This window comes from Suncus etruscus, chromosome 15 (genome assembly GCF_024139225.1).
Source record: "Suncus etruscus isolate mSunEtr1 chromosome 15, mSunEtr1.pri.cur, whole genome shotgun sequence".
Classification (NCBI taxonomy): domain Eukaryota; kingdom Metazoa; phylum Chordata; class Mammalia; order Eulipotyphla; family Soricidae; genus Suncus; species Suncus etruscus.
In genome coordinates, this window is record NC_064862.1 from 77145088 (window position 1) to 77170568 (window position 25481).

The 25481-nt window shown below is 45.1% G+C and overlaps 2 protein-coding genes and 1 non-coding gene across 3 annotated transcripts in view; 2 read left to right on the forward strand and 1 right to left on the reverse strand.

The window, feature by feature from the left end:
• Window positions 1–25361, reverse strand: part of PMS2 (PMS1 homolog 2, mismatch repair system component) — a 31360-nt gene extending 5999 nt beyond the window's left edge. The window contains exons 1-11 of the mRNA XM_049788577.1: window positions 25270–25361; window positions 22195–22334; window positions 19766–19852; window positions 19086–19188; window positions 16407–16590; window positions 13363–13530; window positions 11759–11856; window positions 10214–10313; window positions 8719–8803; window positions 2717–2872; window positions 125–983 (exon numbers count right to left, since the gene is read on the reverse strand). Of these exons, the coding sequence (XP_049644534.1) occupies window positions 125–983; window positions 2717–2872; window positions 8719–8803; window positions 10214–10313; window positions 11759–11856; window positions 13363–13530; window positions 16407–16590; window positions 19086–19188; window positions 19766–19852; window positions 22195–22334; window positions 25270–25292 (2003 nt within the window). The 5' untranslated portion in view covers window positions 25293–25361. The remainder of the gene's footprint in view (window positions 1–124; window positions 984–2716; window positions 2873–8718; window positions 8804–10213; window positions 10314–11758; window positions 11857–13362; window positions 13531–16406; window positions 16591–19085; window positions 19189–19765; window positions 19853–22194; window positions 22335–25269) is intronic.
• Window positions 1–25481, forward strand: part of USP42 (ubiquitin specific peptidase 42) — a 204892-nt gene that overhangs the window by 60660 nt on the left and 118751 nt on the right. The gene's annotated exons all lie outside the window — the stretch shown is intronic.
• Window positions 6829–6935, forward strand: LOC126031743 (U6 spliceosomal RNA). The gene has a single exon (XR_007503574.1). It is a non-coding gene; the product is annotated as a U6 spliceosomal RNA (small nuclear RNA).

Sequence of the window (25481 nt, forward strand, 5' to 3'; positions counted from 1 at the left end):
GACACTGCTAAGGCAGCATCACCCAGAGCACTGAGCCAGGGAAGACTCTGAAGAGTGCTCATCTCGGGTCCCCTCGTGCTGCTTGCTCAAGTAAACACAAACAGGCTGCCAAGAAAGATTTTACCTAATCTCCTTCCTCAGCTCCTCTTCTGCTGCCTGATTCTCTCCTGGGCAAATCTTGGCCCTGAACTTCCTGTAATTCTGTTCACCTTCTCTCTGCTGTTGCTGGTGCTGAAGCTGCCTTACCCGCTGGGATAAAGAGCGCATGGAAAAGTGCAGGGGCACGATTTTCTTACTGATGTCGACTGCAATGTCTACCAGAGAGTCTGCTGGGTGCAGAGGCCCAGGCAGCTGTTCGGGGGAGCCCTCCTCCTCTTCTGTCTTGAAGCGCTTAGTGGGCGGAGGCAGAGCCCTCTCTTTGTCTCCGCCATCCTCTTGGTCCAAGGGACATTCTGAGGCTGAAAAGCGACAGCTGGCTTCAGGGGCCCTCTCACAAGCTGCCACGTTTTCCAGTGAAAACCTGTCTTCGGGGGAGCTGGATGTCTGCTCACTGCTGGAGGAAGTTCCTGTTTCTGGGGTGTTGAAGCCTCCCTCTGAGCTAGCTGATATGCTGCCGCACCCTGAGTCACTCTCCACTTCCACTCTGTCCATTTGGTCCTGGGGACTCTGGTCTGAACCTCTCGACCCCTTCAGAGGGCCAGGGAAGCCTGTGCCCATACTGACAGGTTGTCTAGAGCTGAGGGAATCCCCAGTGCAACGAAACATGGTGCTTCTTTGCTGTTTGGGTGAAATCCGCTTGAAGTTAGCAGTCTGTGGGCGCGGAGGCGTGGTCACCTTTGTATGGCGGAGAGAGAAGGCCTCCCTCAGTCTGGAGATGCTCACAGCCCCTTTCTCCTCTCTGTGAATTCCCGGTGAGGTGGGAAAGGGTGGCGTCCCTGGAAGTGGCACATCCACTACTGCTGAAGAAATTTTTATTGAGTGACCTAAGTGGAAACAGAGAAGTATGGTCAGGATAGCACTGAAATGACCATGATGGCATATTTGTCTGGACAGGGTCTTCTCAAAACACAAGGTCTCAGGCCTGAAAGATACCCCAGAAGGGCCAGAATGCAGCACGGCATATGACAATCTCAGGTTATAGTCCCAGAACTGCATGGTCCCCTTAGCTCCACTGGGAATAACTCCTGAACATCAATTAGGTATGGACCCCAAACAAACAAAGCTCCAAGGTCAGTTGTCAGGAAAATGATTACCACAGGGATCTAGGTGGCTTTGAGGAGGCTATTTCTAGATCACAGGGCTCACTTATGTGTAGGTAGGATAGTAAGTTTCAGTGTGAATGTACCTGTCCCCAGCTTTTCCTCAGGTTATGGGAATCCCTCCTGTGGCCCTTCACAAAGCCCAACTACTGCTTCCAGATGGTTTTCACCACCATTTAGGTGTCAGGCAATGTGAGAGCAGAGCCATATCTAGACCCCCTAATGACCCCAAACCCCAGGCTCCCAACATTATGGCATTGTTACTTCATTCTCATCCCAGAGCCACTTGCCCTCACTGGGAATACTCCTGTAGCCTTCCTTACTCCCAGACCCAGTTCCTGGCCACTTGCTAAGGGCACAGATGGGCTCCCAGCACTCTCACCCCTGCCCAGTCAGAGTTCAGGGCAGGCTAGTTCAGAGAGGAAGAGCTCATTCAATAAGTGCATCTGGCCACCAGAGGAGCCAGTGGACTGCAACCAATTCCTCCATCTCCCAGCAAGCAGCGGAGTCTGCCACAACCCTCCAGAATGCCTGCATGCAAATGTTTTAGATGACTAAACTACATAGGTACCTGGTCTCTTATCCCTAGGTTGGAGAACAGATAATTCCAGCTACTCATCTACTATGTGGTAACTTTGATTTTAAAGTAACACTAGAAAAAAAAAAATCAGCAGTGACAGTAGGAAGTGGTAGAGAGACCACCTAAATGTCACCTTATGAGAAACAAGGAAACTGCCCAACAGAAATCAGTTTCCTGAGAATTCGGGAAATTCACAGACTGGAAGCAAGTGGGAAAGTTTCTTTCAAATCCACCTAGGATTTAGGAAGTACCTAGGCCCACATGTGCTAACAAGATTCCTTGTCTCATCATAATTAAACAACCATCTATCTGCTACAGTCCATAGGGCCTACTCATCTCAAAGAACTCTTTTTTTTTTTTTGGTTTTTGGGTCACAGCCAGCAGCGCTCAGGGGTTACTCTTGGCTCCATGCTCAGAAATCACCCCTGGCAGGCTTGGGAATGCTAAGATTCGAACCACCATTCTTCTGCATGCAAGGCAAATACCCTACCTCCTTGCTATCTCTCCGGTCACAGAGCCCTAATCTTTTTTTTTTTTTCGTTTTTTTTTTTTTTGGGGGGGGGGAGGTCATACCCAACAGTGCTCAGGGGTTACTCCTGGCTCTATGCCCCCAGCAGGCTCTGGGGACCATATGGGATGCCAGGATTCAAACCACCATCCTTCTGCATGCAAGGCAAATGCTCTACCTCCATGCTATCTCTCCGGCCCAGAGTCCTAATCTTAAACTACCCAGTTTGTTCAAGAAACAGCAGGACCCTTATGTATAGCTTGAGAAATCATCCCACGCAGAAATATTTGTCTGAGAAAAGGGAAGAAACAAAGCGCAGGGGCTGCCTGCAGCAGAAGCAAGGCCTGCATGTGCCCACACATGTCTCACCTTCCACGCCCAACAGTGGCTGCTGACTGACATGAAGCTTGTTGGCATCACAGTCAAACATCCCTATCAATGATGTCTTTAAAATGGCCAGCAGCAGCTTCTCTTCCTGCAGCAGAATCTGCCTTTTATCTGGAGTAACATTGATATCAACACACTCTAAAACAAGAAAGATACCCTAAAGGTTAAAAGTCACTTCTGACAACAGAAACATCTGTTTCATTCTACTGCACTTACCCATAGAGCCTGAAAAGAAGGAGAGGTCAGGAAGATAGTTCAGGGGTTGGGGCAAGAATCCAGGTTCAATCCCTTGCACTGCATTACCACCCCTTCACCAACACCCCAGCGCAGTAGGGAATGGCCCTAATAACCTCCCAAAACTACAGGTACCTTGCACTGGAGGATTGGGGAATGCAGGTCTGGAAGTAACACTGACACAGAAAATAATCCACACAAGGTTAGGGACACAAAACAGGTTAAGAAACTTCCACTACAATCTATCTGCAAGCAGGTAAAAGGTACATTCAGGCAGACAGGCTAGCTGTGGACCAAAACTGGAAGAAGTCTCTCTGACCCAAGGTATTTATTGGGAATAGTAGGGACTACCCCCATGGTGGAGAAGAGATAGGGGTAGGGGCAAATCCAGAAGTACTTCCCTTTCAAGACAAGCACATGCAAAAAATTATCCTGAGGGCCGGAGCAATAGCACAGCAGTAAGGCATTTGCCTTGTACACGGCTGACCCGGGAGAGACCTGGGTTCAATTCCCAGCATCCCATATGGTCCCCCGAGCCTGTCAGGAATGATTTTTGAGTGCAGAACCAGGAGTAATTCCTGAGCACCACCAAGTGTGGCCCCAAACCAAAAAAAAAAAAAAAAAAGAATTATCCCGAATAAAGAACCAACAATGGAACACATCACAAGACTGAGTTCAGCAGCTGGAAAGATAGGGTAGTGGGTAAAGCGTTTGCCTTATACATGTCAGGCCTGGGGTTCAATCTCTAGCATCCCATATGGTTCCCTGAGCACTATTAGGAGTAATCCCTGGGCCCCAAAACAAAGCAAAACTAAAAGACCCTGAGTGCAATCCTCAGCTTCACCGTGCCACCAAAGTATGGCCCACATAGTCCCCAAGAGCTGATCATCAGGACTGTATAGTTAGAGCCAAAGAATCACCAGGAGTGATCTAGGTCCCTACTTCAAGCACCTCTTGAGGTGGCCCCTATTAAAAAAGCTGTATTTGGGGAAGCCAAGGGGTAGGTACTGGCAGACAGCAGCTGTTGTGCTGTGCAAGGTAAGAGAGGTATGCTCACTTGATGGGACAGGCACTTAAGCACAATCTCTGCATTTCTGCTGTTCACAGCCTGGCAGGGGGCAGAGTACACATTCCAGCCCAGTCTGATGCATCAAGTTTAAGAACATGCTCCACCTTCTGTGAGAACTGCCACTGGGAACAACATAACCCAGCAAAGCTAATTAAAAAAAAAAAAATATATATATATATGTATATATGTAATTTTTTTTTTGTTTTTGGGCCACACCCAGCGGTGCTCAGGGGTTACTCCTGGCTGTCTGCTCAGAAATAGCTCCTGGCAGGCACGGGGGACCATATGGGACACCGGGATTCGAACCAACCACCTTTGGTCTTGGATCGGCTGCTTGCAAGGCAAACGCTGCTGTGCTATCTCTCCGGGTCCTATTATTTTGTTTTTTTGGGCTACATTCAGTAATGTTCAGGTTATTCTTGGTCTGCACTCAGGAATTACTCCTGGTGAGACTTGGGGGACTGAATGGAATGCTGAGATGAAAGCCGGGTCAGATGCATGGCATGCACCTTCACTGCTATATTTAATCTCTCTTCAGCCCCAAGAAATAAAAATTATTTAATTAAATAAAAACTAGGGTTGGAATAATACAGCAGGCTGTTAACCTGGGTTTGATTCCTATCACCTCACATGGTTTCCCAAGCCCTACCAGGAGTGATTACTGAGCACAAAGCTTAGAGTACTAAGTCTTGAACACTGCAGGTTATGGCCCGAGAAATATAAATCAAATTTTAAAATAAAAAAACCGTTTAAAGCCGGAGTGAAAGCAGTGGTAGAGTGTTTACCTTGCATACAGCCAACCTGGGATGGACCTGGGTTCGATTCCTGCCATCCCATATGGTCCCCCGAGCTTGCCAGGAGCAATTTCTTTTTTGTTTTGTCTTGTTTTTTTTGGGGCACATCTGCAGCGTTCAAGAGTTACTCCTGGCTCTGCACTCCTGGCAGGCTTGGGGAATCATATGGGATGCAGGGATTTGAACTGGGGTACGTCTGTGTTGGCCACGTGCAAGGGAAATACCTTACCACTGTGCTACGGATCCAGCCCCCCAGAAGCAATTTCTGAGTGCAGAGCCAGGAATAATCCCTGAGCACCACCAGGTGTGGCACAAAACAAAAAAACAAAAACAAAAAAATCCCTTTACTCTTGTTTCTTGGGCTGTCAAGGAGATAACACCACTAACTGAGCATACACATTGCATGTGCGAACTAGGCATACGCTTTGCATGTGTGAGCCCCAGATTCAATCAATACCGCTTGGTTGCCAGAGCACCATATCAAGAATAGCTCTTAGCACCAAAGGGTGTGGTCTGAAAACCTAAACAAAAGAAATCTTTTTTTTTTTTTTTTGGTTTTTGGGTTCCTGGGTCTATGCTCAGAAATCTCCCCTGGCAGGCACGGGGGACCACATGGGATGCCGGGATTCGAACCACCATCCTTCTGCATGAAAGACAAACGCCTTACCTCCATGCTATCTCTCTGGCCCCAACAAAAAAAATTCTAATCAAAGAAAAGAAGTTTCACATCTAAGAGGAGAGGATAGAAAATGAAGCAAAATATTTTCTCATCATAAAAGTGAATAAATGCGGGGCCGAGCAGTAGCACAAGCAGTAGGGCATTTGCCTTGCATGCGGCTAACCTAGGATGAACCACAGTTCGATCCCTTGATCCCCTGGTGTCCTATATGGTCCCAAGCCAGGAGCTTTTTTTTTTTTTTTTTTCTTTTTCTTGGTTTTTGGGCCACACCCAGCCAGCGGTGCTCAGGGGTTACTCCTGGCTGTCTGCTCAGAAATAGCTCCTGGCAGACACGGGGGACCATATGGGACACCAGGATTCAAACCAACCACCTTAGGTCCTGGATCAGCTGCTTGCAAGGCAAACACCGCTGTGCTATCTCTCCGGGCCCAACCAGGAGCAATTTCTGAACCCATCGCCAGGAATAACCCCTGAGCGTCACCAGGTGTGGCCCAAAAAGCCAAAAAAAATAAAAACAGGGGCTGGAGAGATAGCATGGAGGTAAGGCGTTTGCCTTTCATGCAGGAGGTCATCAGTTTGAATCCTGGCGTCCCATATGGTCCCCCGTGCCTACCAGGATCGATTTCTGAGCATGGAACCAGGAATAACCCCTGAGCACTGCCGGGTGTGACCCAAAAACCACAAAAAAAAAAAAATAAATAAAAAATAAAAACAAGGGAATAAATACAGTTCAACATACATTTCTTTGGGTATACACATAGATAATTTTAGTATGTAGGGAAAAAAATCAGAATTTTCACAATCAGAAAATAATCCAGAATTTTAAAACTCAGAGAGAAAAAGTATTTTATTTTTATTTTTATTTATTTTTTTGTTTGTTTTTTGGGTCACACCCAGCAGTGCTCAGGGGTTACTCCTGGCTCTATGCTCAGAAATCGCTCCTGGCAGGCTCGGGGGACCATATGCCGGGATTCAAACCACCGTCCTTCTGCATGCAAGGCAAATGCTTTACCTCCAAGCTATCTCTCTGGCCCTAAAAAAGTATTTTCAAATACAAGAACATTTCAGTCAACTTTCTCTCTCTCATTTTTTTTTTTTTTTTTGGTTTTGGGTCACACCCAGCAGTGCTCAGGGGTTAATCCTGGCTCTTCACTCAGAAATTGCTCCTACCAGGCACAGGGGACCATATGGGATGCTGGGATTTGAAACACCGTCCATCCTGGATCAGCTGCTTGTAAGGCAACCGCCTTACTGTTGTGCTATTTCTCCAGCCCCTACTTTCTCCTTTGATCAATATTAAAAAAAAAAAAAAAGTCACGTGCTCGCTTCGGCAGCACATATACTAAAATTGGAACAATGCAGAGAAGATTAGCATAGCCCTTGTGCAAAAATGACACGCAAATTCGTGGAGTGTTCCGTATTTTTTTAGAATAATAAAAAAAAAAGTCTCATTTTTCTTTTTCTTTTTGTTTTGTTTTGGGGCCACACCCAGCAGCCCACAGGGTTTATTCCTCACTCTGCACTCAGAAATAGCTCCTGGCAGGGGGACCATATGGGGTGCTGGGGATTGAACTCAGGTCCATCCTGCATTTGCAGCATGCAAGGCAAATGCCCTACCACTGTGTTGTCACTCCAGCCCAATAAAGTCTCATTTTTTTAGTAATATAAACGTCATTTCAAGTAGAAGGCTGAAATAGTTTATAAAAACTAAAATAAAATTCCACAAAGTAAAAATTTCAATGATTTAAGAAAACTATTATTACCAGATAGGGTGAAAGGAGAAAAATATCACCATTATTTATAAAAGTATCTTTCTAAGGGCCAGAGAGATAGCATGGAGGTAAGGCATTTGCTTGCAGAAGGACGGTAATTCAAATCCCAGCATCCCATATGGTTCCGAGCCTGCCAGGAGCTATTTCTGAGCGTAGAGCCAGGAGTAACCCTTGAGTGCCGCCGCCGGCTGTGATCCAAAAACCAAGAAAAAAAAAAAGTATCTTTCCAGTGGCTGGAGTGATAGCACAGTATTAGGGCATTTGCCTTGCATGCGACTGACCCAGAACAGGTTCAATCCCCCGGCATCCTATATGGTCCCCTGAGTCAGGAGTGATTTCTGAGCACAGAGCCAGGAGTAACCCCTGAGCGCTGCCGGGTGTGGCTCAAAAACCAAAAAACAGGGCCCGGAGAGATAGCACAGCGGCGTTTGCCTTGCAAGCAGCCGATCCAGGACCAAAGGTGGTTGGTTCGAATCCTGGTGTCCCATATGGTCTCCCGTGCCTGCCAGGAACTATTTCTGAGCAGACAGCCAGGAGTAACCCCTGAGCATCACCGGGTGTGGCCCCCCCAAAAAAAACAAACAAACAAATCCAGTATCTTTCCAGTATTTTCAGGTTTCTGCTTTCTTTTTTGTTTGTTTTATGGTGACATCCATCGGTACAGGTGGCTATTCTTAGCTTGGTGCTCAGGGTCACTCCTGGGAGGCATGACAGATAATGGGGTGCTGAAGTCATTCCTGAAGCATGTACTACTATCCCTGAGCTCTCTCTCCCTGACTTGATATTATTCTCATAAGGAAAGTTTGGTTTTTTTTTTTTTTTTTGGTTTTTGGGTCACACCCGGCAGTGCTCAGGGGTTGCTCCTGGCTCTACGCTCAAAAATCGATCCTGACATGCTTGGGGGCCATATGGGATGCTGAGATTCGAACCACCGTTCTTCTGCATGCAAGGCAAACACCTTACCTTCATGCTATCTCTCCAGCATCCCCTTCTCTCTCTATATATCTTTGTTTTTTGTTTTTTGAGCCACACCCGGTGACACTTAGGGGTTACTCCTGGCTATGCACTCAGAAATCGCTCCTGGCTCAGGGGACTATATGCGATTACCAGGGGATTGAATCGCGGTCCATCCTAGGCTAGCGCCTACAAGGCAGATGCCTTACCGCTTGCGCCACCCACCACTCCACCCCTCTCTCTATATATATCTTTTGGATTCTTTGGGCCACACCCGGTGACACTCAGGGGGTTACTCTGGCTATGCACTCAGAAATTGCTCATGGCTTGGGGAACCATAGGGAAAGCCAGGGATCAAACTGAGGTCCATCCTGGGTCAACTGTGTGCAAGGCAAATGCCTTACCACTGTGCCATCACTCTACCTTCTAAAAGATATATTTAAATATTAATATTAAAATTTTAATATTTTAGTGGAACTCACCAGAATCAACAGAAATGTTCAAAACAACAAATGGATATTGATGTCGATTATACATGTGATAGACCTCATTCACAAGCCTGGAAATCTATATAAAAAAGATTATTACAGCTTTATTGAGGTATAATTGATCAACAATAATCTGCACACAAAGAATAGCATATGGTAATTGCATACATACATATTGCATGACATATATACACATCATGACCCCATTGGAACCATCTCAGAAAAATCAATACCTCCCAAAATTTCGTCATGCCTCTCTAGAGGATTTGTGTTTGTGTGTGTATGCATACACTAAATCTAGGGCCTTACATAAGTTATGTGGTCTCTACCAAGATACAGCCAAGCCACAAAAGGAATATCTTAAATCAGAGATTTTCAAACACAAGAGTACTTTTCCAACCTAAAGACACTCTTGAGGAATGTCATTAAAAGAGAGATGCCGTTAAAATGCTCATAAAACACAATGACATATACTGAGAAATGTAGGTCAATGACTTCATAGTGAGATTATGAAATTCATTAGAGAAACCATAAACTCATACTAAATGCAATACAGGCAATAAATTAAAAGTCAGACCATTCTTAGCAGACAGAAGAAATTTCATCTTATTTGTTTACAGTGGCTACTGTGATAGACACACCTGGCAGTACTTGGGGTGGTCATAATACTGGGGAATGCACTCAAGAGCCTCACACATACAAGACACATGTGCAAATGTTTGAGCTACATCTCCAAGACAGAAATAATTCTCCAGTATCACTGTGAAACAGGAAGCATTTCTGAGGTAGCTACTGCTAAAGATGCAGTCAAGCCTGAACTCTAACAGCCCCTGAGCATAAGAGGACCAGTTTAAGCCTGCGGCAGAAGTCATCAGGCCTATTTTCCTATACTGTAACTGCATCAGAGTCACTAAATTTAAAAATAAAAGGGCCCAAGTGACAGCACAGCAGGAAGGCATTTGCCTTGTACGCAGCAGACCCTAGTTTAATTTCCAGTATCCCATATGGTTCCTAAGTTTGTCAAGAGTGATTCCAGAGGGCAGAGCCAGGAGCACTGTGGGGTATGGCTCCCAAATAGAAATATATACTTCATCATACATTCTCATTATTAGGACAGTTCAAAATGTAGTTATTTCTCTAACTAAACTCATCACTCTTTGTGGTGAGCTGTAACTTCCAGCTATTTTCTCTTTAGTGTCTGAAAATTATTGCAAGAATGTCTTTCATTTTTCTTAAAACCCATAGATGAGTGAAACTGGGTGGGAAGGAGGGAGATTTGGGACATTGGTAATGGGAACGTTGAACTGGTGATGGGTGGTGTTCTTCACATGACTGAAACCCAAACACAATCACGTATGTAATCAAGGTGTTTAAATAAAATAAAAAATATATACTTCATACATGCATACATACATATATACATAAAAAAAGAAAAGAAAAAGTCAAAGCCAGTTCTAAACAACTAATCCAATTTTTAAAAAGTCAATACCTTGGCTGGATCACATGGTCTCCCGTTGATAAAGAAAAACTGTCTGTCTGTTGAACTCCTTCCAACCCCGTGAGTACACAGAGAAACGAAGCCTGAGATGCTATCCACATGAGCGAACACACAGAGGACCCACAGGGTTCCAGATGAAAAGGACAGAAACCAGATAAGATGGCAAAATTTTGTTATTATTATCTTTTAATCACACCCTACAGTGTTCAGGGCTTACTACTAGCTCTGTACTCAGACATCATTCTTAGGGGCTGGAGAGATAGCATGGACGTAAGGCGTTTGCCTTTCATGCAGAAGGTCATCGGTTCGAATCCCGGCGTCCCATATGGTCCCCCGTGCCTGCTAGGAGCAACTTCTGAGCATGGAGCCAGGAGTAACCCCTGAGCACTGCTGGATGTGACCCAAAAACCACACACACACACAAAAAAAAGAAATTTCACAGACATCATTCTTGGTGGTACTTAGGGACAAAATGAAGTGTCAAGTCAGCCAATATGCAAGGCAAGCACTATATACCCAGCACCTAAAAGATATGTTACTTTTTGGTTTTATTTTTTGGGGGGTCACACCCAGCAGCACTCAGGGATTATTCTTGGCTCTATGCTCAGAAATTGCTCCTGGCAGGCTTGGGGGATCATACAGGATGTCGGGATTCGAACCACCATCCTTCTGCATGCAAGGCAAATGCCCTATCTTCATGCTATCTCTCTGGCCCCTAAAAGGTATGTTTTGAATGTAAAATGTAAAACTCACAATGCCTGTTGACATGCCCTTGGTACTATGGGTTTAGTTAATGAGTACTGGTGCTCTATAAATCTTTTCTCCAACAATATTACCACCCATAGATTCATGGTGAACATAAGAAACTATAGGGCGGGGCCAGAGAGATAGCACAGTGGTGTTTGCCTTGCAAGCAGGACCTAAGGTGGTTGGTTCGAATCCCGGCATCCCACATGGTCCCCCGTGCCTGCTAGGAGCTATTTCTGAGCAGATAGCCAGGAGTAACTAAGCATAGCTGGGTGTGGCCCAAAAACCAAAACCAAAAAAAAACAAAAAAAACAAAACAAAAAAAAAAAAAAGAAACTATAGGGCAAGAAATCACTGTACTTTTTGTTGTTGTTTTATGGGCCATACCAGGTAGGTGATATTCCTAGCTTTGTGCTCGGAGTGACCTTTGGCATTAATTAGAGAGCCATATTTGGAACCAGAGATTGAGCAAGAATCAGCACATGTAGGACACCTCCTATACTATCTCTCTGGCCCCCTCTAAAAATAACACGGGGGCCAGAGCAGTAAGACAGCAGTTAGGGCATTTGCCTTGAATGTGACTGACTGAAGTTCTATACCAGCATCGCATAGGGTTGACCAAGCCCACCAGGAGTGATCCCTGAGGGCAGAACCAGGAGTAAGCCCTGAGTACCACCAGGTACAACCCAAAAACTAAAACAAAAGATAACAACAAGGTTACACAAAAACAACAGCTAAGGAACTCAGGAAAAAATGTTTGCTTAGAATTTCCCTGACCAATCTACTTACCTAAATAGGTTATGCAGAGCATCAGAACAGCTCAGCCCATACTCTTCACAGATAGCGTCACTAGGGGGCAGCTGAACAAAAGGAATGAGGCTCTGCAGCTATTAAGAAACCAAAATGCACAGTTATTCCTACACAGGAATAGACCAAACTGCAGAAACATGATCTATCTACTTGATCAATCCCATTATGATTCATTTTTTTGTTGTTTTGGGGCCACAACTGGCAATGCTCAGGAACTACTCCTGGTTTTGTGCTCAGAAACTACTACTGGTGGGGCCAGAAAGGTGGTGCAAGCAGTAGGGTGTTTGCCTTGCACAAGCTAACCTAGTACAGACTGAGGTCCGATCCCCCTGTGTCCCAGATGGTCCCCCAAGCCAGAAGCGATTTCTGAGTGCATAGCCCGGAGTAACCCAAGTGTCACCGGGTGTGGCCCGTAAACAAATAAAAAAAATTAATACTGGTGGTGCTCAGGGATCACCAGAGCTTGAGGATCTTGATCCTCAAACTTGAGGTTGCTTGAGGATCAAACCTGGATCAGCCCCGTGCAAGGCAAGCACTCTCCTCACTGTACTATTTCTCTGGCCCTGGTCCTTTGATTTTCTATTAGAAAGATGAAATATCTGAGCATCTGCTTATTCATAGTCAATATATTGCCCATACTATTGAGTTTTTCTGTAAAGAAAGTGTGAGGTAAATAGAGGTCTTTGTAATAGTTCTCATTGCCTGCTTTTTTCTTCCCCCCTGGAGGGGAAGGGTTCGGTTTCGAATGGAATAAATGGGAGGCAGGAAAGAGAAAGCTTTGTTTCTGTAGGCTTGGGGTTCCTTGTGTAGAACAACTGGCTTGTTGGTGAACTGTTTATAGTGTGAATTTCTTGCTTCTTATAACCTTCATATCTGTGTAGATTATTTATTGTGGACTATTACAACTGGAACAGCTTCCCCCATCCTCCCTGGGTAGGAGATTCAGGATTTCCATTTCCCTTTTGGGAAATGTGGAACAACCAAACCCTAACCCAACATCTAGGCAACCAAACCCTTAAAAGTAGTTGTTTTTTTCTTTTTAATTTTTCGCTTTGTTTTGTTTTTGAGTCACAACCATGGGTACCCTGTCTTATATCTAGCTCTGCACTCAGGGATTACTCTTGGTAGGATTCGGGGAACTATGTGGGAAGCTGGCCAAACCAAACCTGAACTGGCCACATGCAAGGTAAGCAACTTACCCACTGTACTATCCATCCAGCCCCAAAAGTACTGTATTTATTTATTAATTCATTCTCCTTTTTTTTTGGGGGGGGCACAACCAGCAGTGCTCAGGGGTTACTCCTGGCTATGCAATCAGAAATCGCTCCTTGCAACCATTGGGATGCCGGGGGATCGAACCACGGTCCGTCCTAGGTTAGCACATAGCAAGGCAAATGCCCTATCACTTGTGCCACCTCAAGGTTCATTTTTATTTATTTATTTATTTATTTATTTATTTATTTATTTATTTATTTATTTTTTGCTTGTTTGGGCCACACCCCGTGATGCTCAGGGGATGCTCAGGGGTTACTCCTGCCACTGCTCAGCTCCAAGCTTCATTTTTAAAGTACGATGTCCATTACCTGTTTCTGTCCAAAAACAGATCCGATATTCTCCTTTATGCTGGAGCTGCCTGCAGTGCATACAATGGGCTGTCGTTTTCCTTGTCCAACCTGATTGGTGCAACTTACACGGATGCCTGTTGAAATGATACAGTATGCCTGTAAGACCTGGACCATTCTGGCATACTCCTGTTTCAGAAACAAACACAAGACTCAGCATTAATCTAAACTCACAGGAATGACATGTCCAAACCCTAATGCCCACGTCACGATTCTCCTATCATGTATGTAATATATTAGGCCAATCATTCCTTTATGTCCTACCACATAGGGCCCATAAAGTCTCTGCACTGTGTAAAAAGCTTTTGGTTCCTAGTGATACTTCATTCCAAACTATCCAGGCCCAATGCTGAAAGTCTAAAGTATCAGAAGATACAGACTCTAGTTGGTGGATAGAAACAATATCAACTTTCTATAGTACCCAATACTATGTTACTTGAAAGGACCACAGTTTCTGTTACATTATTTCATTATATTTCTTTGCTTTTTTTTTTTTTTTTTTTTTTTTTTTTTTGTGGTTTTTGGGTCGCACCGGCAGTGCTCAGGGGAAACTCCTGGCTCCGTGCTCAGAAATTGCTCCTGGCAGGCTCGGGGGACCATATGGGAAGCTGGATTTGAACTGATGAGCTTTAGCATGATAAGCAAACGCCTTACCTCCATGCTATCTCTCCGGCCCCCTTAATTTTATTTCTTGACTTTAGCACTATCATTGCAAATCTGGGCACCCCAGGTATAACCCAAATAAACAATGCAACCAAGTATGTGTCTCCCCTCATATCACAAGTATGCACTCCTTCCATCACAATAATGAAAAAATACTTAACAAACAAAAAACAGATATTTTTCTACGTAAAAAAAATTTAATTTTTTTCTTTTGGTTTTTGGGTCACACCTGGCAGCACTCAGGGGTTACTCCTGACTCTACACTCAGAAATCGCTCCTGGCAGGCTTGGGGGACCATATGGGATGCCGGGATTCGAACCACCATCCTTCTACATGCAAGGCAAATGCCCTATCTCCTTGCTATCTCTCTGACCCTCAATTTTTAAATTTTTAAATTTTTTTTTTTTTTTTTGGTTTTTGGGTCTCACCCAGCAGCAGTCTCACCCGGCAGCGCTCAGGGGTTACTCCTGGCTCTACACTCAGAAATCACTCCTGGCAGGCTCGGGGGACCATATGGGATGCTGGGATTTGAACCACCGACCTTCTTCATGCAAGGCAAACATCTTACCTCCATACCATCTCTCCAGCCCCAATTTTTTTAATTTTTACAAGTTTTCTCCATAGTAATACATACTTTTATTAAATATATATATTTTTGGTTTTGGGGGCCACACCTGGCAGTACTCAGGGGTTACTCCTTGGCTCTGCACTCAGTAATCACTCCTGGCAGGCTCAGGAGACCAGGGATGCTGGGGATCGCACCCAAGTGAGCCACATTCAAGGCAAATGCCCTTTCCACTTTACTATCACTCTAGCCCCTTATTAAACATTTTTTTTTAAATGGAGCCAAGAAGTTAATAAAGAAGGTAAGAGTTTGCCTAGCATGTGGCCAACTCAGGTTTGATTCCAGCATTCCATATGGTCCCCCAAGCACTGTAAGAAGTGATTCCTGAGTGCAGAGAGAGAAGTAATTTTTGAGCATTGCTAGAAAAACAAAACAAAATTATGCAAACTTTTTTTATTTTGGAGGGATATACTCCACAGTGCTTGGGGCTTACTCCAACTCTGTGTACAGATCTCACATGGGGGAGGGGCAGACTGGGAACCATATATAGTGTCAGGGATAGAACTCAGATCAGCCATGTGAAAGGCAAGTACCCAATCTGCTTTGCCATCTCTCTGGCCCTGGGAATATGTAATTTTGTAGTACATAATAATGGCAGAATGAGTATAAATCACTTCACAAGTAAGGAAAGGGCAAGCCTTGGTCAACAGCAGGCCAAGTATGCAATGCTAACACAACATGATGTGTGCCATGCTCAGCTAAAAACAGGTGAGCACCGAGCAATAGTACAGAAGGTCATTACTGAATAAATTAAATATTTTATTTAAAAAAATATATATAGTACAGGGCTGGAGAGATAGCACAGTAGTAGGGCATTTGCCTTGCACACAGCCAACCCAGGACTGGCAGTTGTTCGATTTCTGGCAGCCCATATGGTTCCAAGCAATTTCTGAGTGCAGAGCCAGGAATAACCCCTGAGCGTTATTGGGTGTGACCCAAAGCAAAAAAAGAAAAAATATATAGTATAGCAGGCAGGGCTGATTTGCACATGGGTGACCCAGGATTGATCCTCAGTCTCATTTATGGTCCCCTCATGCCCCACCAGGAGTGATCCCTGGACATAAAACCCGGAATAAAGTAGCATAGGTAGACGTGACTTAAAAACAAATAAAAAGTGGGACTATCATAGTCAGATGTGTAACCCCAGCAATCATAACATCAGCAACAATAATAAAGGAGTATAAGGTGAGGAAAAGAAAAAAACAATATTGGGCCAGAGCTATAGCACAGCAATAAGGTATTTGCCTTGCACACAGCCATCACAGGAGGGATCCCGGTTCGAATTCCGTAATCCCATATGGTCCCCAAAGCCTGCCAGGAACGACTTCTGAGCTCAGAGCCAGGAGTAACCCCTAAGCGCCTATGGGCGTGACCCAAAAATTTTAAAAAAAGAATAAAACAATACTAGGAAAAGCACAGGCCTCTCTAGTTGTTCCTTCTCTGCACAAGCAAATGAGACCATCACAGTCTGGCTCTAAAATGCCGCACCTGGGGCCAGTGAGGTGGCATTAGAGGTAAGGTGTCTGCCTTGCAAGCGCTAGCCAAGGAAGGACCAGGGTTCGATCCCCCAGTGTCCCATACGGTCCCCCCCCCCAAGCCAGGGGCAATTTCTGAGCACTTAGCCAGGAGTAACCCTTGAGCATCAAACAGGTGTGGCCCAAAAACCAAAAAATAAATAAATAAATAAAATAAAATAAAATAAAATAAAATGCTGCACCTTTTTAATATTCCTTTGAAACTCCTTATGGCGTACAGGTAATGTATAAAATAACTGCTGCACACTGGCCGTTGTTCCTCTGGGTCGTGGGTAGGGACTTTTCTGAATGATTTTCCCATTGTGATCAAACACCAGCCGCGCCCCAACCTTCGAAGATTCATGGCATGTGGAAATGGTCACATCACTAAAAAAAAAAGCAGACACCAGGAAAAGTCAGCACGTGCTCAGCCCATCCATCTCTCTAGGGCTTCGGAGATGATGACCTCTCCAAAATCAAGATGGGGAATAGTTACCACGAACCTAACTGGTCCTAATCTAGTAAAAGAATCTGCTTTGGGGCTGGAGCAATAGCGCAGCAGTAGGGCATTTGCCTTGCACGACGTGGCTGACCCAGGATGGACCTCGGTTCGATCCCCAACGTCCCATATAATTCCCCAAGCCAGGAGCAATTTCTGAGTGCATAGCCAGGAGTAACCCCCTGAGCATCACCAAAAACCTAAATAAATAAATAAATAAATAAATAAATAAATAAATAAATAAATAAATAAATAAATAAAAGTAGCTGCTTTGTATTAATAAAAGTTCTAATACTTGGTGTTTATTTTGGCTAATCTTCAAAATAATGAATGATATTCTTCTCCACTCACAAGGGTATGCATTCACAAACACAGACTAATTTAACAGTTTTGTTACTACAGCTCTAACAAAATATTTTTTTTACTGGGGCCGGAGCACAAGAATAAAAGAATAATAAAAGAATAAAAGAATATAAGAAAGCTCATGTACACTTGGGCACACACAGTTTTGTCTGGCAGCACGTTATGAAGGAAGAAGTTTTTGGGTATAAGATTTCCTTTGGTGGGCCCAGAGAGATAGCACAGCGGCGTTTGCCTTGCAAGCAGCCGATCCAGCACCAAAGGTGGTTGGTTCAAATCCCGGTGTCCCATATGGTCCCCCATGCCTGCTAGGAGCTATTTCTAAGCAGACAGCCAGGAGTAACCCCTGAGCACCGCCGGGTGTAGCCCAAAAACCAAAAAAAAAAAAAAAAAAAAAAAAGATTTCCTTTGTCAGTAATGGAATGGTGGTGCTAGAGGTAAGGCATCTGTCTTACACACACTAGCCTTGGACGGACCATGGTTCGATCCCCCAGCATCCCATATGGTCCCCCTAGCCAGGAGCAAATTCTGAGTGAGTAGCCATAAGTAACCCAAGTGTCATCAGGTGTGACTCAAAAACCAAAAAATAAATTTTATTTTATTTTTGCTACACCCACTGATGTTCAGGGGTTTACTCCTGACTCTACAGTCAGGAATTATTCCATGCAAGCTCAAGAGACCATATGAAATGCTAGGGATTGAATCTGTATTGAATACATATACACACACACACTTTGGATACTTATATTCTAAACACAAATAAATGAAGACAAATGGTATTTATATGTTATTTTATTTTATTATTTTTTGTTTGTTTTTTTGAGCCACACCTGGTGGTGCTCAGGGGCTACTCCTGGCTCTGTGCTCAGAAATCGCTCATGGCAGGCTCAGGAGACCATATGGGATGTCGGAGATCGAACCCGGGTACTGTTCAAGGTTGGCAAATGCCCTACCACTGTGCTATCACCCTGGCCTAATATATGTAAGATTTTAAAATTGAGAAGTTATTGCTCTGATAAAGATAACAACATTCTTTTTTGGGGTGTAGAGAGTTGGAGACACACCCAGCAATGCTCAGGGGTTATTCCTGTCTCTGTGCTCAGAAATCACTCCTGGCAGCTTGAGGACCATCTGAGATGCTGGGAATCAAACCCTATTGTTGTACAGTCACTCCAGCCCCAAGATAACAACATTCTTTTTTTGTTTGTTTGTTTTTGGACTCAGGGGTTACTCCTGGCTATGCGCTCAGAAATCGTTCGTGGCTTGGGGGACCATGTGGGACGCCGGAGAATCGAACTGCAGTCAGTCTAGGCTAGCGCGCACAAGGCAGACGCTTTTCGGCTTGAGTCACCACTCTGGCCCAAGATAACAACATTCTTTTTTTTGTTTTTGTTTTTTGTTTTTTGTTTTTTTGTTTTTTTGGGTCACACCCGGCGGTGCTCAGGGGTTACTCCTGGCTGTCTGCTCAGAAATAGCTCCTGGCAGGCTCAGGGGACCATATGGGACACCGGGATTCGAACCAACCACCTTTGGTCCTGGATCGGCTGCTTGCAAGGCAAACACCGCTGTGCTATCTCTCCGGGCCCAGATAACAACATTCTTTACAATCCTCTCTGCTTCCTTTCCATCATACAGTGCTTATATTTCAGAGGGTCTACTTTTAGTAGTGGGAAGAAAATAAAAATGCAGTTGAACAGTTAAATGGGAAAGTGTGAACAAGAATGAAAATTTATTTTTTTTTATTTATTTTTTTTTTTGGTTCTTGGATCACACCCGGCAGTGCTCAGGGGTTACTCCTGGCTCTGCACTCAGAAATTGCTCCTGGCAGGCACAGGGGATCATATGGGAGTATGGGATTCGAACCACCATCTGTCCTGGATTGGCTGCATACAAGGCATTTAAATGCCCTACCACTATGCTATCTCTCTGGCCCAACAAGAATGATTTTAATAATACTTTCTAATTTTCAGAGAGATTTTTGTAAGTGAGTGGATTAAGTGAGTAGACAAAAACATGTTATCACCTCAGTGCACAAAGTGAGCTCAGAGCTTCCCCTCGAAAGCCAAAAGTTTCAACCTGAGTTAGGTCAGCAAACTCTTGAATCTTAGAAGTGTGGTGTTTCAGAGCTGAAAGAGAAACATAGGTAAAGCCCAAGACATCTCAAGAGGCATTACAGAGAAAAATACCAAATAACACTTTAGTAAGCTGTTTTTATGTCTTCTAAGACAGCGTTATTCAAAAGTCAAAAACATTTTGCTGAAAAAATGTTAAATGATGGGCCGGGAAGGTGGCGCTAGAGGTAAGGTGTCTGCCTTACAAGCGCTAGTCAAGGAACGGACCGCGGTTCGATCCCCCGGTGTCCCATATGGTCCCCCCAAGCCAGGGGCTATTTCTGAGCAAATAGCCAGGAGTAACCCCTGAGTGTCAAACGGGTGTGGCCCAAAATTTTTGAAAAAAAAAAAGAAAAAAAAATGTTAAATGATTAGAAATATTCAACTTGGGGCCGGGCGGTGGCACTAGAGGTAAGGTGCCTGCCTTGCCTGCGCTAGCCTAGGACGGACCGCGGTTTGATCCCCCAGCGTCCCATATGGTTCCCCAAGCCAGGAGCGACTTCTTAGCGCATAGCCAGGAGTAACCCCTGAGCATCACCGGGTGTGGCCCAAAAACCAAAAAAAAAAAAAAAAAAAGAAATATTCAACTTACTTAAACCTTCAAAGTTTTCTTCTTCTACCCCACATCCGTTGTCTGATACTTCAATGAGATCCACGCCATAGTCTTTAAGCCTTATATCTAAAAGTTTAGAATATTCATTTCTCAGAAATTGATCAACAACTGTGACTTTGAACATCTTATTTATTTATTTTGTTTTTGTTTTTCTGGGCCACACCCATTTGATGTTCAGGGGTTACTCCCGGCTAAGCGCTCAGAAATTGCCCCTGGCTTGGGGGGACATATGGGATGCCGGGGGATCGAACCTCGGTCCTTCCTTGGTTAGCACTTGCAAGGCAGACACCTTACCTCTAGCGCCACCTCACCGGCCCCAGAACATCTTATTTTTTAAAGTCATTCTTGACCTTGCTAACTTTACTAGAAGCCACATCCTCAACCATCTTTCTTTCCTTTGAAAATATAACTTGGGGGCTGGAGAGATAGCATGGAGCTAGGGCATTTGCCCTGCATGCAGAAGTATGGTGGTTCGCATCGCGGCATCCCATATGGTCCCCGGGCCTGCTAGGAGCGATTTCTGAGCTTAGAGCCAGGAGTAACCCCTAAGTGCAAGTGGGTGTGATCCAAAAACCAAATATACATATAATTTGGGAGACTGGAGTGGTGGCACTAGACGTAAGGCATCTGCCTTGCAAGAGCTAGCCAAGGATGGATTGCTGTTCCATTCCCTGGCATCCCATTGGTCCCCCAAGCCAGGAGTGATTTCTGAGCACATAGCCAGGAATAACCCCTGAGCATCACTGGGTATGATCCAAAAAACAAACAAAAAAGAAAATACAACTTGGGGCCGGAATGATAGCACAGCAGTAGGGTATTTGAAGTGCAAGTGGCAGGCTCAGGATGGATTCCCGGCATTCCAGATCGTCCCCAGCCTGCCAGGAGTGATTTCTGAGCACAGAGCCAGGAATAACCCCTTGAGTACCACTAGGTATGCCCCCCCCCCAAAAAAAAAGGTATAACTTTAAAATAATCATTTAAGAAAACAGAAGTGCAGGGCCAGAGCATAAGCACAGTGGTAGGGCATTTGCCTTACACACAAACAACCCAGGACAGACCTGTGTTTGATTCCTAGCATCCCATATGGTCCCGACTCTGCCAGGATCGATTTTTGAGCACAGATTCAGGAGTAACCCCTAAGCAACTCCAATTGTGGTCCAAAAATAAAATAAAATAAAATAGAACTGCCTTCAGATTACTTAGGATACTATTTTACTAGCCTTATAGCCATTAAAAACAAAAGAGTTTCATGTACAATTTACTTGTCTATAAAATATAAGTAACAACAGCAATTCATCTCCTAAGTCTATTTTGCACTTAAAAAATTATTTTTGGGGGGGCACACCTGGTGCTCAGAGGTTACTCCTGGTTCTGTGCTCAGAAATTGTTCCTGGAAGGCTCGAGGGACCATATGGAATGCCAGGGATAGAACTAAGGTCTGCCTGGGTCAGCCACGTACAAGTCAAATGCCCTTGTACTAGAATTCTGGGCTGCATTTATTTTATTTTTCAGTTTTTGGGCCATTTCTGGCAATGCTTAGGAATTATTCCTGGCTCTGCACTCAGAAATTACTCCTGGGGGCTGGAGTAATGGTGCAGTGGTAGAGCATTTGCCTTGCATGCTGCTGACCCAGGACAGACCGAAATTCAATCCTCTACCCTCACCCCACCCCACTCCCGGCGTCCCATATGGCTGGCATCCCCCAAGCTTGGAGCAATTTCTGAGCACATAGGCAGGAGTAACCCCTGAGCATCACTGAGTGTGGCCCAAAAACAAACACAAACAAACAAAAAACTCCTGGCAGGCTCTAAGGACCATGAGATGCTGAGGATTGAATGAAAGGCATGAAAGGCAATCACGTTCCCACTGTGCTATCACTCTGGCCTCTATCCATTTTAAGCAGACCCCTCTATAGTTCTATTTGTTTTGGGGCCAAATCTGGCAATGCTTCAGGAGCTTTGCACTTAGGAAATGTTCCTGGCTGTGTTTAGGGGACCTTATGGGATACCGATGATAAAACTCAAGTCAGCCACATGCAACGCTAGTCCCTTTCCACTGTACAATCTGGCCCCCACATTTATAGTTCTTAATACAATGCCTGGCAAAGAACAGTAAGAACACACTACAAGTTAACTGCTGTTATCACTAAATGCTAATAGGTCTGAAACCTACCTTTTAAAAATTAATTTCCAGTTTACCAATAATTATCTCATTATGCTTAACACATTTTTCCTGAATAATATAATATTTATGTGGCTTGTAACTCTCCCAGACTGCTAGGGATGTATTTTAGTGGGAGTGAACTTGCCTTGCATGTGGAAACCTTGGCTTCAATCCCCACTTACCAACTCCCCCAAATAAAAAAATCCACCAAACAAAACAAAAAAAGAAGCCTCACCCAAACTCACCAATATTGGTGGCACCAGCATCTACACTATTTTCCACCAACTCCTTTACAGCAGTGCTGAGACTCAGTACCACCTGTCCAGAACAAATCTGATGGACTGACTTCCGGTCAATGGGTTTGATGGCCTTAGCAGGTTCTGTACTAAAGACATAATCACAAGAAACAAAGCAAATATGTGACCAGGTAGATTCTTCGTGGCCTCCACTGTGGGAAACCATTAACAGTTCAAATTTGTGTTAATATACATATTTATTTTCTTTAGTATTTTTTGGGGGGGGTCATACCAGCAACGCTCAGGGGTTATTCCTGGCTCTATGCTCAGAAATCACTCCTGGCAGGCTTGGGATATCATATGGAATGCTGGGATTTGAACCATTGTCCTGCATGCAAGGAAAACGCCCTACCTCCATGCTATCTCTCCGGCCCCAATATACACATTTATTTTCATAAATTATGAATGTTATGTTGTTCTACAATCATTAAACAAGAATTTGCCAAGGATCACAAACCATCAATTAAACATCTATGAACTGAAACTTCAAATTCAGCAGAGATAAAAAAATAAGGGGCCGGAGTGGTGGCACAAGGGGTAAGGCATCTGCCTTGTCCGCGTTAGCCAAGGATGTACCACGGTTCAATTCCTTGGCGTTCCATATGGTCCCCAAAACCAGAAGCGATTTCTGAGCGCATAACCAGGAGTAACCCCAAGCCAGGAGTGTCACCAGGTATGGCCCCCACACTCAAAAAAGAAAAAATATCTACTTGTACCAGAATCTATATGGACAAGTTACACAGAACTGCTCAAACTATGGTGAATGGCCTTTTTATTTTTTGCTTTTTGGCCACAACCTGTGACTCAGAGATTACTCCTAGCTATGCGCTTAGAAATTGCTCCTAGCTTAGGGAACCATATGGGACGCCAGGGGATCGAACCAAGGTCCATCTCAGGTTAGTGTGTGCAAGGCAGACACCCTACCGCTTGCGCCACCGCTCCAGCCCTGAATGGCCTTTTCTTTTTGGTTTTTGGGTTACACCCGGCAGCGCTCAGGGGTTACTCCAGGCTCTATGCTCAGAAATAGCTCCTAGCAGGCTCAGGGGACCATATGGGATGCCGGGATTTGAATCACCGTCCTTCTGCATGCAAGGCAAACGCCTTACCTCCATGCTGTCTCTCCGGCCCCCTAAATGGCCTTTTTAATAATGGATTCTTAAGTACACAATATAAAATAATGCAATGGTGGGAAATATAGGATGTAATTGAGCCTTACATGTGTGAAGCAGAGTTCAATCTGAAGCTCAAAGTGCCCATACCCGTACTACTGTGTGTGTCCCTGAAGCAATGAACACTCCCCCAAATATAAAAATGGGTAAGAAAATTATGCTGTAGTCCCATACAGAAATGGTTGCCTTTGAACCTCTCAAATCCAGGCTGAATGATGCTTTCTGCTTTGAGCCCTGGATCCCCAAAGTTCTTACTGTTACCTGCTTCTAGAGTTACCTTGGGGGCCAGAGAATATAGTATAGCAGATAAAGAGTGTTTGCCTTGCATGGGGGCCAACTTAGGTTTGATGCTGGGTATCCCTAAAAGTCCCCCATCTAGGAGTGATTTCAGAGCACAGATCTAGGAGTAAACCCTGTGTACAGCGTGATGTGGCCCCACAAAAAAATCAAAGCCTGTTTTGATTTTTCCTCTCTAGGACACAGAAGTACTTAGGACTGCTTCCTGTTCTGTGCTAAAGAATAGAACCTGGACCTCCTGAAGACAAAGAACTATCTCCCTGGCCCTTGCTCCAAGTTTTATAAAGTGAATGCATTTCCTTCGATTCCAATCCAGAGTTAATTTTAGGAAATCACAAATCTGGTCTGTAATTTTCCTGATAAGAATTTACTAGCATCCTGCACTTGGAAACTGCAGTAAACATGACTTGCTTCTCACACTCCTTAATCCCTCTCTCCCTGGTGAGCAATGAATGAATCCTCTTCCGCCACCACGAGCTCTTTTAGATGCTGCCCCTTGTCTCTCGGATCTGCTGCTCATCCTCACAATGCAATCGTATGTTCTCTCCATCCTGAAGCTTCCAGTCACGAGGTCGCAGGGAATAACCGGTCCCAGGCGCCCTCTCCATCAGGAAAGCCATGGCTAGTCAATCCCCAGGCATCAGGCATCTAGCTCGGAGATCAAAGGGGCCATTCAGCACTGGACTTCGGTTCAATCTGGTGTCTCTGTTTTTGTTTTGTTTTGTTTCTTTTTTTGTTTCAATAGCTTTGATATCTGGGGCCAGAGAGATGGCATGGAGATAGGGCGATTGCCTTGCATGCAGAAGGACGGTGGCTCGAATCCTGGCATCCCATATGGTCCCCCAAGTCTGCAAGGAGTGATTTCTGAGTGTAGAGCCAGGAATAACCCCTGAGCACTGCCGGATGTGACCCAAAACCCAAAAAAAAATATATATACACATATATCTTTGATATCTAACTGGTGAGAGATGGTGCGGGCCTTGCAGCCAGCTGATCCCCAACACTGAAGGCCCCCCTCAACACACATCCTGCACAACAAGGAACTTGACTCCTCCCAGCAGCAGCAGAGTCGGAAGTGACTCCCCTCAGTGTAGCCCAATACCCCCCCAAAAAAGGAGGGAAATGCAACAGAGACCCCATGAAAGCGTCTTTCACAGGCACCCCCCAATCTGCACATGCATTTCTGGGGTTTGGGAGCGCAGTTGGAGGATATATAAAGCAATGCGGCATATTCGACGGCCGAGGTGGGGTTCGGGGCTCTGACAGGGCGTGAGGGGGCGCGAGTCCAAATCCGGGGCGCCTCACTGTCGTGACTGAGGCAGACTCGCCGGCCCGCAACTGTGCATGAGCTTATCCTAGGGCTCCCCCATATTGGAAGGAGAGAAGCCGGAGGATGGGGGGGGGGGGATGCTGCGGCAGGGGAACGGAAGTTCTAGTCTACTGCGGCTTGACGTTCCCGCTTTTCAGGTCCCGAGACAAGTGGAGGCGTCGAGGAAGAGCCGGTGGGACTCTCAAAGCCCAACGGGCCTCGGGATCCTGGACGCCGGGAGCCGCTCACCTGGGACCCTCAGGCTGCTCCATGAAGCCCGACTCTGACGCGCGTCAGGAACTCGGGGCCGCTCGCGCCGAGTCTCTCAATGAGGCCCCGCCCCTAGGTGCTCATTGGCTCTTTCTGACTGTATGTCACGCCCCTTCCGGATGAGCTTTACCGCCGATTGGTGGCATCAAAAGCCGGTCCATGACGTCAGGAGAACGCTGACCAATGAGATC